Genomic DNA, 13,008 nt, shown 5'->3' with positions numbered 1-13,008 from the left:
CCCGGAGTCACAGTTCTTCTGAGCAGGATGCGATTAACCTTGCAAACTTGCATCAACACGATGCCAACAGTCGACTTCCCTATTCCAAACCAGTTAGCGACCAATCGGTAGCTGTCTGGAGTTGCCAGCTTCCAGATTGCAATAGCCATCCACTTCTTTACTATCAGGGCACCTCTCAATCTCGTGTCCTTGTGCCGCAGGGTGGGGGCGAGCTCCTCCCACAGTCCCATGAAAATGGCTTTTCTCATCTGAAAGTTATACAGCCACTGCTAGTCATTCCAGACTTGCATGACGATGTGATCCCACCACTCAGTGCTCGTTTCCCGAGCCCAAAAGTGGCGTTCCACAGTGGTGAGCATGTCCTTGAATGCCACAAACAAACTCGTGTCATTTGCGTTATTCGAATCAATATCATCGTTGGAGTCCCCACTGTCACTTTGGATCTTAAGGAATAACTCAACTGCCAAATGTCAGCATATTCCTCAGCAGTTCCCGCAGATCGAAAGGGAAGACAGAGCACGCAGTACAAAAACCGTTGAAAGATGGCGCCAAATGTGGACGGAAGCAACGGGAATGCTGGGATGCGAACCGATGCATCACGGGGCATTGGAACAGGACCCAGAATGTCCCACACTCCCAGCCCCCTTCCCACAAGCCACAGCGCCAGAATGGGAAGAGGTGCTCTGTGGGATAGCTGCTCACAATGCACCGCTCCCAATGCTGCTGCAAGTGCTGCAAATGTGGCCACGCCAGTGTGCTTGCAGCTGTCAGTGTGGACAAACTGCAGCGCTTTCCCTACTGCGCTGTACGAAGGTGGGTTTAACTCACAGCACTCTACATCTGCAAACGTAGCTATGCGCTAAGTTACCAAATGATCGTACTGTATCAATGAGTGTCCTCTTCATTATTTACCCCTCCCACAATCTGTGTGCAGGGCCAGAAACCTGGGACGTCACCCTGGGTATCAACTTTCAGGGGAAGGAATGGGCAGACATTTGGATGTTTTTTGGCTGTTGCCCTCAGAATCAACATCTGGAGTGGGCTGGCAGGTGCTTGGCTTCTCTTCCCCTTCTCACCCTTGGCGTCCCGAAGCCACTATGCTTGGCCTTTTTTCTTCTTTTTTTGTGCTCAGCTGATTGGGGAGTGCCAAAAATATTTTCAGCCATGGGCAGCAAAACACATCAGCTCTGTTTGCATGTCATCTACTAAATTTATCAGTAGATATTTTTGTTTTCTTCCACGTCACATATATACACATTAAATAGTGCAGAGCCAAGCACTGATGCCTGAAGGACCCCACTAGAAACATACCCACTTGATGATTTCCCACTAACTACATTTTGAGATCTATCAGTTAGCCAGTTTTTCATCCACTTATTAAGTGGCATGTTGTTTTTGTATCGTTCTAGTTTCTTAATTAAAATGTCTAGTGGTACTGAGTCAAAAACCTCCAGAAGTCTATTACATCACCACTTATTTTTATCAACCAAATTTATAATCTTAAAAAAAAATCAAGTTAGTTTGACAAAATTTATTTTTCATAAACCCATGCTGACTGGCATCAATTATATTACTTTCCTTTAGTGAGTTCCATTCCAGTTATTCCATTATTTTGCTCAGGAATGAGTGAGGCTGACAGGCCTATAATTACGCGTTACTCTTTTTAAATGCTGGTAAAACATTAGCTTTCTTCCAGTCCTCTGGAACTTCCCCAGCGTTACTAGAGTTATTTAAAAAAAAATAAAAAAACCCCTAACATTAATAGTGCAGAATACTCCTTGGCCAGCACTTTTAAAAATTACTGGATACAAGCCACCTGGACCCACTGATTTTAAAATGTCTAGCTTTAGTAGCTGTAATGTAACATCCTCCTTAGTTACTGTTGGAACGGAAAGTATTCCATCACCACATGCTATGACTACATCATCTGGCTTTGTCCCAAATACAGAACACTTATTGAGCACTTTGTCTCTTCTGCATTATTACTGATAGCTACCATTTCCCTCTAGTAATGGACCAATACCAGTTAGGTTTCCTTCTGTTACTAATATAATTTAAAAACTCTTTATTCTTATCTCTGCTATCCATAGATTTCTCCTTATGTCCTTTTGCTTCCTTCATCAATTTTCTACAATTCCTAGCTTCCAATTTATATTCATTACTATGAACTTCCCTTCTATTTGTTAAGTATGTTTTTTGTTTGTTTTATAATCTAGTAAAATGCTCTTAAACAATTATTCCCAGTTATTCACATTTTTCTGTTTAATTCTCTCACAACTGATTTGGCTCATAATTGTTTTCAGCACTGTAAAACTTGCCCCTTTCAAGCAGATGGATAAAAATCACTGTTTTGAACTTGATCAAAATTTATTATGTTCAAAAAGAACCACGTCATGATCACTTGTATCTAATCTATCACTAATTTTTAGTACGTGATCAACTCCTCATCATCCATCTAGATGATTTCTAATATAGAATTACCCCATATTGGATGCAACACTTTTTGAGTTAAGAAATCATCTTCTATAATTTTTAGAAATTGCAATGACAATTTAGTACTGACAGCATGAGACTTCCAGTATACATCACTCAGACTGAAGTCCCCATGGTAACACAGCTTTTTTCCCTTACACATTATAGCTAGGTGCTTAAGGAGATGGTCATCCTGTTCTCTAATGCGATTTGGTGTCTAGCAGACATCACCTTGTACACAACCTCGTGCTTTATCTGTTGGAAACAAATTATCTTAAATGCTTGTGGATTGATGTTCTAAGCAGTCAGTGACTAAAACTAGTAATGCCATTTTTGACAGAGAGCTTCCATTCCCATTCTATATTGGTTCTTATACCATGCTGTTCACTATAGTACGTAAGCATCTACCCCTTCCCTTTCGCCCACTTGATCCTTCCTAAAAATCAATGCTTATAACCTATTTAACATTTCAATCATGTGAATCTTTCCCCCAGCAACTAGCTTGACTTTAACTGGCTCATTTATGAGCCTAATCTTTATTAGTCAGGCTCCTGGCATTGGTGTATAGACAATTCAATCATTTATTTTCTTTGTGTCCTTTGATGTCTTGATTAACTTTTTTTTTCCAACATCTTAGATGGGCTAAACAAGTGCTCACTTGTTTCCTCTTTTCACCCTCTCCTTTTCTTATTAGTTGAAGTCTAGCCTGCCCCCTAAGGGATCCATTCTTCTTCTACCAAGATGGAGGCCATCCACTTCCCCATAGAAGGTGGACCAACATTTCACAAAACCCACCACATTACACCACAGTTCACTTCTAGAATCTTCTTCCTTCTTCACTCACAGGACAGAACAGGATTTCAGAGAAGAATATCCAACTGATTTTCTACAACAGCACCCTTTTGAGTTCTCTGAAGTCACAGAATCATAGGACTGGAAGGGACCTTGAGAAGTCTTCTAGTTCAGCCCCATGCACTCAAGGTAGGACTAAATATTATCTTGAATGTACCTGACATGTATTTATCTAACCTGCTCTTAAAAATCTCCAATGACGGAGATTCCACAACCTATATATAATCTGCAAGACATCCCATGAAGCAGCATTATTACCACTGACATGCATCATCACCAGTGGCTCCTTGCCTACTGATTTAAGAAGCCATCCAGTCTTAACCCTGGTCTACACTGGGGGTGGAGGGGGAAAAAAAAATCAAAGTTATGCAACTTCAGCTACGTGAATAACGTAGCTGAAGTCAATGTACTTAGATTGACTTATCATGGTGTCTCCACCATGGTGAGTCGACTGCTGCCGTTCCCCCGTCGACTCCGCTTGTGCCTCTTGTGGCACTGGAGTACAGGAGTTGATGGGATAGCACTCGGGGATCGATCTATCGCATCTACACTAGACGCAATAAATCGATCCCCGCTGGATCGATTGCTGCCCGCTGATCTGGCGGGTAATGAAGACATATCCTTTAGAGTATCAAGTATCACGGCTTGGCCCGAGGAAGAAAGCACACCATTCTGTTGTCCACCTGTCCTTTGCAGAATATTATTTCCATTATTAGTATAAAATTCTCCAACAAGAATCATATGTCTTACCCAGATGGCTGGATCTTTTTGTGGGCATGCTTCATTTTCTTATGGTTTGGGCTGGGCAGCCTTCCACAAATGTGTCCTATACATCTTTCTGTTGCATTCGAGCAGCTAGATATTCAGAGATATATTCCGTAGTTTGCATGTTGAAGACATGGTAACAAAAGGAAAATTTTAGCCATGTATAATTCCTCCTGGTCCTCTCCTCTTGGGTAGTCAGAGGCTGCCAACTCTCATCTGCCTCCAACTGTGTAGAATGCCACCTCATCCTCTTGCCTCTGGTGGCTACAAACTGTCAAGCTTCTCCAAATGCCTCTTTTCTGGTTTCTTGGTGGCCAGTTACTTTTGTCCTTGAATCTGGGATAATGATGTTTCCTGAATCTGGCTGTCCAAGAACTCCTCAGCCTCCCTGAGGTTCCATAGTATCTGTACTTATCCTTCCAATCCAAGAATCTTTTCTTCCAAGTCACCAACTTTCACTTCATATACTGGAAGTCCATTCTGCCTTCAGGCAGGAAAGTAAACAGGGAACATCCACTACAGATCTCAGATACCAATTCACAGCTAGCCACCACGGTATCAAATATAGACCACCACCTAGAAAAAGAGCTTCTCACATGCCCTCTTGTAAACTCCTTCTGAAATTCCCCATTTGCCTCTTCAGGATTTTGCCTGGCAACTGGTATATACTGAACCTTGCTGCTCATCTCCACACTCCCATTAACAAGGAGCGATTAATTATTCAAAGACTTCAAATGCTGAAGCTGATCAAAGACCAAAGGGTCCCAGCCAAATGGCCCAAACTGATGCATAAATAAACAGACCAGTCTCTCCCTGACCTGTTCAAGGTCCTACAGCCAACCTATACAGCCCTCATGAACAACATAAAAAAAAGACAAGAATCTTCTACCTCTAAACACAAATACCGCAGCTATGCTATCTGAAATTACGATTTACCACTCCTATTTGTCTATTTATTTTCATTGGCCACAGAGCCGTAAGCCAGCCATTTTTAAAATCATGATCTATTTTTTTTTCTGAAGGACTCCAGGAAAACCTGACTCATCATACATCTGATTTCACCAGTCATTACAGAGAGCAGAGTTCTTAAAATATTGCAATTTGGAATACCCCCATACATCAACAATATACCCAGAATCAGTGCCACTATAATTCTAAAAAACGAAAAAGCAGAGTAGGTCGAAGAAGTAGATGGTGAGAGTGAAGAACAAAAGGAGGAAAGATAGGAGCAAAAAGGGGGACAAAGACAGAAGAGAAGGGAATGAGGTAGTAAGATGAGGAAAAATGTGCTGGTAGAGAACACAGAAAAGAAGATTTCACATTTTCTTTTTCCTAGTCAAAGATGATTCATTGTAGAAACAGATGCAGTGTGGTCACAAGACAACTTTATCATTTAAGTTTAAACATTCCAATTAGCCCTACTGCAGTTTATTATACAGCACTAGCTTCAAAAGTTGAACTTTGTTTTACAAAGATGTTTTAAGACAAAAATTTAAAATTAGATTCAGAGTGTATTGAAAGTCAAGGTAAAGAAAGCTTAGACACATTTTTATATTTTAAATTGAGGAAATATTTTATTATATGCTGTGTGTTGTTATAGCCATGTCAGTCACAGGATATTAAACAAGGTGGGTGGGGCAATATTTTTTATTGTACCAACTTCTGTTGGTGACAGAGATTGTAAATATGATGTATTTTATTGTAAATACAGAGTTCCAGTTGAAAAACCAATTGGCTTTTCATTTTACCAGGACAGCAAAAGGCTTGGCATGTCTTATTTATTAAATTCTTCCCTACCCACATTTGTTCCACACTAACTTATTATAAAAAATAAACCTAATACATGACACTGGCCTATCAGAGATTCACAGCCCTTATTTAAGAAACAGACTCCAACAAGAAACAGCAGAACTGGAATTAATTTGAAAACTGGATACCATTAAATTAGGCTTGAATAAAGATTGGGAGTGGATGAGTCACTACACTAACTAAAAACTATTTCCCCATGCTAATTTTCCCCCTACTGTTACTCACACCTTTTTGTCAACTGTTTGAAATGGGCCATCCTGATTATCACTACAAAAGTGTTTTTTTTTCCTCCTGCTGATAATAGCCCACCTTAATCCATTAGACTCATTAAAAGTTGGTATGGCAACCCCCATTTTTTCCATGTTCTCTCTCTCTCTACGTATAAAATCTTCCTACTGTATTTTCCACTGCATGCATCTGATGAAGTGGGCTTTAGCCCACAAAAGCTTATGCCGAAATAAACTGGTTAGTCTCTAAGATGCCACAAGTACTCCTCATTCTTTCAGTCCTTATTAAGTAACTCTAGAGCAAAAGGAATTAGTATCTCTTTTTTCCTTCCAAGGATTAGCATTGGTCAGTGTTATCATTCCAAACAGTCAAGAAATTACTGTACAAAGCGTTCAAGATTATGGAGCCTTGTTTTCTAACTACACGTGTTTTCCTCATTCCTGTAAATCTGGCTAACTGGTAACACTACGTCAATTCTCAGATGTGCTAGCAAACCTGGAAGATAGCGTTACTGATAAGAGAGAGTCTTCGATCTTAGCAAAAGGGGAAGAGAAGTCTTAATTACACAGTCGGCATAAATACAGCCAGCTCCTTACCTGACATCTCAACTGGAAAAATATTATAACAATAAGTGTTGAGGGGGAAGACAGTGACAATATTAACCAATGAGATTTTGTTGCTTCAAGCTATCTGAGACATAAGAAACAATATAAAAAACAGAAGAGTCTAACCCATTTTAATAATCTAACATTAATAGATTTTTAAAAGAACTCTGTTTGAATCAGAAGAAGCTATTGGGACAATGTAACTGCAAGGTTTATTATTCTTTTCATAGCAACCCAAGAGTACAAGAGAAAAGATAGTAATTCTTCCAAGTATTGTATCTTTTCGATCAAGCATATAGGCACTCTAAAAACTTGGCCTCAGTATCGAAAAATTAACCACTAAGTTTAGTAACAAGGTACAAGGTGTCATTTAAGATAAGAAGCCTGCCAGCGTACACAAGAAAAATAACTAACAACTTTGCAAGAGAATTTATTCCAGAAAAGGCGCATGATATAAATTTAGTGATTTAATTTAACTGCACTAACTTTTAAGGGGACTTATTAAACGTTCTACATATTCATGACATGGCCTTTGGTTTTTTTGACCATTACACCTATCAAACACTCCCTCCCACTCTAGAAGGTGACCATGTGGAAGAGTTCTACAGTGAAGAGTAGAGAAAGGAGAGCAGAGAAGACCCACCCAGCTCATCTCTACATTCACAGATTAAGGGTAAGGTGAGTCAAGTCTACTGAGAGGTAGGTTTACTCTAGCTTTTTGTCATTTTCAGAGAATGACAAATTGTAATTCTATGCTGATATTTATCACTGCAACAATTGCATGACGTGGTATCTATACTAAATGGTCACACAGAGTGTGCATGTGACACGGTACAAAGGTTGAATAGATCTCCCTGCAGGAGGTTCCACAGCCATGTCACACGTCACCCAGTGGGGTCATAAATGTAGGCCTTGCCAACCCAGACAACAGCATGGATTTTTGTGGATTAAATTCCAGGCAGGGTTTTCAGTGTCATCAGAGCATAGAACTTCAAGCAGATGAGTAGTTCCATTATTCTTGTTTTGTTTACAATTCTATATTGTGTTTGGAGTTTACAGATTTAAGATGATTGAAGGGAATATGGCCAGAGATAATTCTAACTTGTGGTTATACAAGTACTGTGTATATAAACCACAAATTCCAGAAGTGAATCTTATTTTCTGTGAATTCTCTCTCCAGCCATTCAGGTTCACACACCAACTGACACAAAAATGTTTAGTATTAAACATTTTATTTCAATTAATAAATTAAAATCCTGTTACCATCCAACTGAAAAATAATTTAAGGATACCCAAGTAGATTAGGCACACATTTCAATTTACCTTGAAAATGTAATAATCTGGCAATATGGTTGAAAAACTTAAAATTACAACCACAAAACGGTAGCATCATTTGCCTGTTCCCCACTAAGAATAATGGGCTTATGCTCTAATAAATTTGTTAGTCTCTAAGGTGCCACAAGTACTCCTTTGCTTTTTATGGATACAAACTAACACGGCTGCTACTCTGAAAAAGGAAAACAAAAACAAAAAAAAAGCAGAGAGGCTTGTCTAATGATGGCCACATATATCTGTATGAAGAAAACAGTGTAAACGGCAGCTGGCTATTTTGTGCATTTCAAATTCTTTACAGATAGAGTCCATTATAATCTTACTGTTAAGATTCAGGATCGCACCCCACCCCCATGCCTTTAGTTGTTCACTATGATTGAGCAGTAAATATAAACAGTTGAGTAGGGACCTTCATATTATATCAGTATTGTATATCTTACATATTTCTAAGGCATCTAAGCATTTGAGATTTTTAGCAATGAACACAATTAAATAGAAAGCATAAAGAGACCAAAACATATTCTCTGTCCACCTTCCTTTGGTTCCATGGCACACATGTATTTCTTGTTGTTATTATTACTAAAGGCTCTCTCCAAAAGGTGGGTCCAAAAACTCCTTGGCTAAAATATTTTTTTAGCTTCTGTTTAATATGCAGATCTGTATTAACTAAAACATATCCTGCAAAACAAGGACCCAGGCAGAACTAATATTTGGATCAGAGTCACAACTGATTTTAATTACAGTATTCTTCTAATCTACTGTCAGTGGGTACTATCCTATTATTATATCATTGGCACTGCTATGCTTGAGAAGATCCCAAAATAGTAATGAAAAAGCTTTTTAAAAAAATTCATGAAACAATTTAACCAGATCTTTGTGGATTAACTATTCAGACTGACAACAATATTTTAGCTGATTTAAATATATACAATGCATTTTAACAATAGGTAAAAGCTAAATCCCATTTAACTAAGAAAAACAAGAACAAAATTAACTCCTCAGCAGATCACCTGCAGTAGCTTTAGATCATTATGTAAGGCCTCACTAAAGTTTCATTAACAATTGGTTTTAGCACTCAACATCCAAAAATGCAAGATGGTAATGTCTTTGGTTTTATAAGCAAGAAGTGAAAACTGAGATTTACGTAACTACAATTAAAAGACTTCTATAATAATGTGGAGAGGCAGTCCGAGCTGATAGGGAATAGATTAGGAACCAGAACATTTCTAGGAATCATCCACATTCCTAGCTCTGCCACGACGTGGTGTGGGTGAGACATCTCACTTCATGCTCAGTTTCCCCATATGTGAAATGGGGAAAATGATATTTCCCTTCCTTTGTAAAGCATTTAGATATCAATGGATGGAAACTGTTCTTCAAGAGCTAAATATCACTGTTATAAGTAGAAGATGGGGCTATGAAAATGTTGAGTCCCCAAACAATCACCCATTAAGGTTTTTATTGCATCAATCTAAATATTTTTACAATAAAAACACTATAATTTGTTCAATTATCCTATTCAAAAGATCCATGAAGTCTTCATGTTTTATATATTAGCTAATATATACAATCTTGTACTGCCCTTATCTATCTCACTCTCCTGTCCTCTGCCGTATTCACACCCATGTGTCATGTCTTGTCCCTATTTAGATGCCAATCTTGGAATTAGAACCACAGTTGAAGATTTCAGTAAAACTCAACACTGACACAGTAATCAATGGGGCTCATTGTGAATATGGGTCTGCCAGCAAAGATCAGTTTGCATGATCAGGATATTAAACGGCAAGAGCTGTTTATATTTTTATAGCAACTAACACAATGGGACCAACATCCTAGTAGTAGAATCTGGATGCTCCAGGGATACAAATAAATAATTGAATTTCTGAAATAAAGTAAAAAGAAAAGGAGTACCCGTGGCACCTTAGAGACTAACAAATTTATTAGAGCATAAGCTTTCGTGAGCTACAGCTCAAATGCATCCGATGAAGTGAGCTGTAGCTCACGAAAGCTTATGCTCTAATAAATTTGTTAGTCTCTAAGGTGCCACGGGTACTCCTTTTCTTTTTGCGAATACAGACTAACACGGCTGCTACTCTGAAACCTGAAATAAAGTATAATCACATGAGGTTTCCTACTGTCTAATTAATTCCACATAAAATTATCTGGATATAAACTCAGTTTTTAAAACTGCATGTTTTATATTTAATTGATTTTATTTAAGTTGTAAATAAAGGGTAAATGCGTAATCTATGTTGTAAATCAAACGGACATTATCCCACTTCTGTCTTTAAAAAAAAAAACTATAACGAAGATTAGAGATGAAATACTTTCTTCAATTTGCTTACTTTGTGTGTTTGACAGCACTTTGTGAATAGTCTCAGTTTCATTATATCCAATTTCCTCTGTTGGTCAGGGTATATCACAAACAAAGGAGACAACTATTTTATTTTTAAAAAGGAAAAAATGATTTTAAAGTGACAAAAGTAGCAGAAAGACTCATGAGCTGGTATAGTACATGAAACTATTTATAATTGATTTTTTAAAGTAAATGTCAGGTTAATTATGTCCTTTTAAATAAATCTACTTAAAATGAACATATTACCAAAAATTCATAAGATAAAATCACTTCAACAACACCAACAGCGTTGCCAATTTAAGGATAAAAAGAATACATCCAAACAAATCAAAGGTAGATTTTCTTCCAATTAAATGATACAATCATCTTCATGAAGGTGCAGTCATTTCTCAGTCCAGAGATCAGTACCTTGGCCTGTGCTCATTACACCATGATGTTTAAGCCAAAATGCACATTTCATACAGCCAACCCTTTTTTCTTCTCAGTGTCTCCTCACCTAAACCTTATACAGTCAGCTATTGCACAACCTTAATACTTCGCTCACCTAGAGCAAAATGACCGTCCCCACAATGTATCTCCCTTCACTGTCGATACATTAACTCTGCAATACACGAAAGAAACCCCCTTTCCTAGCAGCTATTTTTCTCTCCATACACACACACTACAGAGGATCCTTTCAGACATCTATGGACTGAATCTCCTCCACCCTCATTCTTCCTCCCTATAGGATAGCTTCTTAATTCAGAGAACAGACATCAATTTTAGACGTGGCCTGAGAGTCATTGTCTCTTGTTTTCCATCATCCCCCTTTCTTTCTCTTCCCTCCCCCTTTATCGCTGCCTGTCACCTGCTCCCTCCCCGGCGGCCTTGCTCTTCCAGGTCAGCTCAGCACACACACACACACCCCTTCTTCTCTGCCTATTCATCCTGGGCGTGTGGGGCGGTGAAACCCCGCCAGGCAACTAACTGAATCCCTTCCCCTCGCTGTCAACAAGGAGCAGCTCGGCAACCTCTCTCTCTCCGGGATCCAAACACACCAGTAGTTGCTTGCAGTGTAATAACCAAAAGACTATGGTCCCCCCGGTCTCTTCTTCCCATTCCCAGCTACCCAAACACCAGCACAGCCACATCTTCGGCTTGATCACAAAGGCCTATCTAACGCCGCCTTTCGATCACCAGCCCCCAGCTAACCCTCCTTCTCCCCCCTCCAATCCCTCCATCAGCCCCCCCTCCGCTCCCCAACGCCTGTGCACCCCCAGATCAACCAACGGGCCCCACCGCCGCCTTGTCTCCCCCATCACCCGGCTGGCTGCGGGAAAGGGGGACCTGAGAGGAAGGGGGTCAGCCCAGGGGCACCGCCTGCCCCAGCCCCCGGCTCCCCCCCCCCCCCCCGGCTCTCACCTAGGGCCACCTCACAGGCTTTGCGCAGCTGGGAGTGATGCGCCTTCTTCACCTCCTTGTCGGCCAGGATCTTCTCCAGGGCCCGGGTCAGGAACATGTTCTTCGTCTTCTTGCCTTCATACATGGGCGCGATCCGGGGGGACCGGCCGCTCCCGCCGGGGAAAGGCAGCGGGGACCGGGCAAGGTGGGGAGGGGGAACTCGGGCGGCTGCAGGTCCGGGACTGTGGCCGCCCGGCCGCGGGAGGGGGGGGGGCAAGGTGGGGGAGCGGGGCAGGTCACAGCGCCGTGAGCGAGGCCCCCGGGGACTGGCCCAGCCTGGGCGCTGCAGCCCCGCTCGGCAGGTAGCTCCGACCGTGGCGCTCTCAGCCCCGGAGTCGCCCGCCCGCACCAGCCTCCATTAGCGGCGGCAACAACCTGCGCTCGCCATGTTGGAAGGAAACGACGTCAGGGCCGCGGCCGAAGGGTTGCAGAGGAGGAAGCGGCGGCGCGATACCCCAACCCGGCAGAAAGGCGGAGGGAGGGAGCGGGCAGGCAGAGCCGCGGCACTACGGAGGCTCAGCAGGGACCTGCCTCCGGCCCGCCCCGTGGCTCCGCTGCGCGCTACAGGTGCGGAGGGAGGGGAAAGGGCTGGGGAGAGCGGGGCGCTGCCACCTGGGAGCTACTTCAGCAAAGGGAGCGGCAGCACCGCCCCCCTCCGGGCGGCCAGCGAGCGAGGCTGCCTTAGGCAGCGCTGCCCGTCACTGGGGGAGAGACTCCCTCAGGCTGCTCTGCCCCCTAGCACCGAGCTGCTCCCCGCAGAGTTTCACCCTGGCTACAGCAAGAGATTCCTTCAGGGAGACTGCCCCGGGTCTCGCCCTGCTTAGGGGATAAAACTCTTTTGGGCAGCCCTGCTTGCCCTGCTCTCCCCAGCAGGAGGAAGTTGGGACTCTCTCGGGCAGGCCCTCTAACGGGAGAGGGGATTTATGTCAATGAAATAGTCTCTAAGGTGCCACAAGTCCTCCTTTCCTTTTTGCGAATACAGACTAACACGGCTGCTACTCTGAAACCTGGCAGAAGATTAGACTAACAAATTTATTTGAGCATAAGCTTTCGTGAGCTACAGCTCACTTCATCGGATGCATTCATCGGATGCTGTAGCTCACGAAAGCTTATGCTCAAATAAATTTGTTAGTCTCTAAGGTGCCGCAA

General features: G+C 41.8%; 1 protein-coding gene across 1 annotated transcript in view; it reads right to left on the bottom strand.

The window, feature by feature from the left end:
- The window catches only part of ARFGEF1 (ADP ribosylation factor guanine nucleotide exchange factor 1), a 186,154-nt gene extending 173,487 nt beyond the window's left edge, over positions 1-12,667 (bottom strand). Inside the window, exon 1 of the mRNA XM_038389506.2 lies at positions 11,821-12,667. Within this exon, the coding sequence (XP_038245434.1) occupies positions 11,821-11,944 (124 nt within the window). The 5' untranslated portion in view covers positions 11,945-12,667. The remainder of the gene's footprint in view (positions 1-11,820) is intronic.
- Positions 12,668-13,008: the final 341 nt, after the last annotated feature.

Source organism: Dermochelys coriacea, chromosome 2 (assembly GCF_009764565.3).
Source record: "Dermochelys coriacea isolate rDerCor1 chromosome 2, rDerCor1.pri.v4, whole genome shotgun sequence".
NCBI classification, from domain to species: Eukaryota; Metazoa; Chordata; order Testudines; family Dermochelyidae; genus Dermochelys; species Dermochelys coriacea.
The sequence above is the reverse complement of the archived record's forward strand: the minus strand, read 5'-3'. Positions and strand labels throughout refer to the sequence as shown.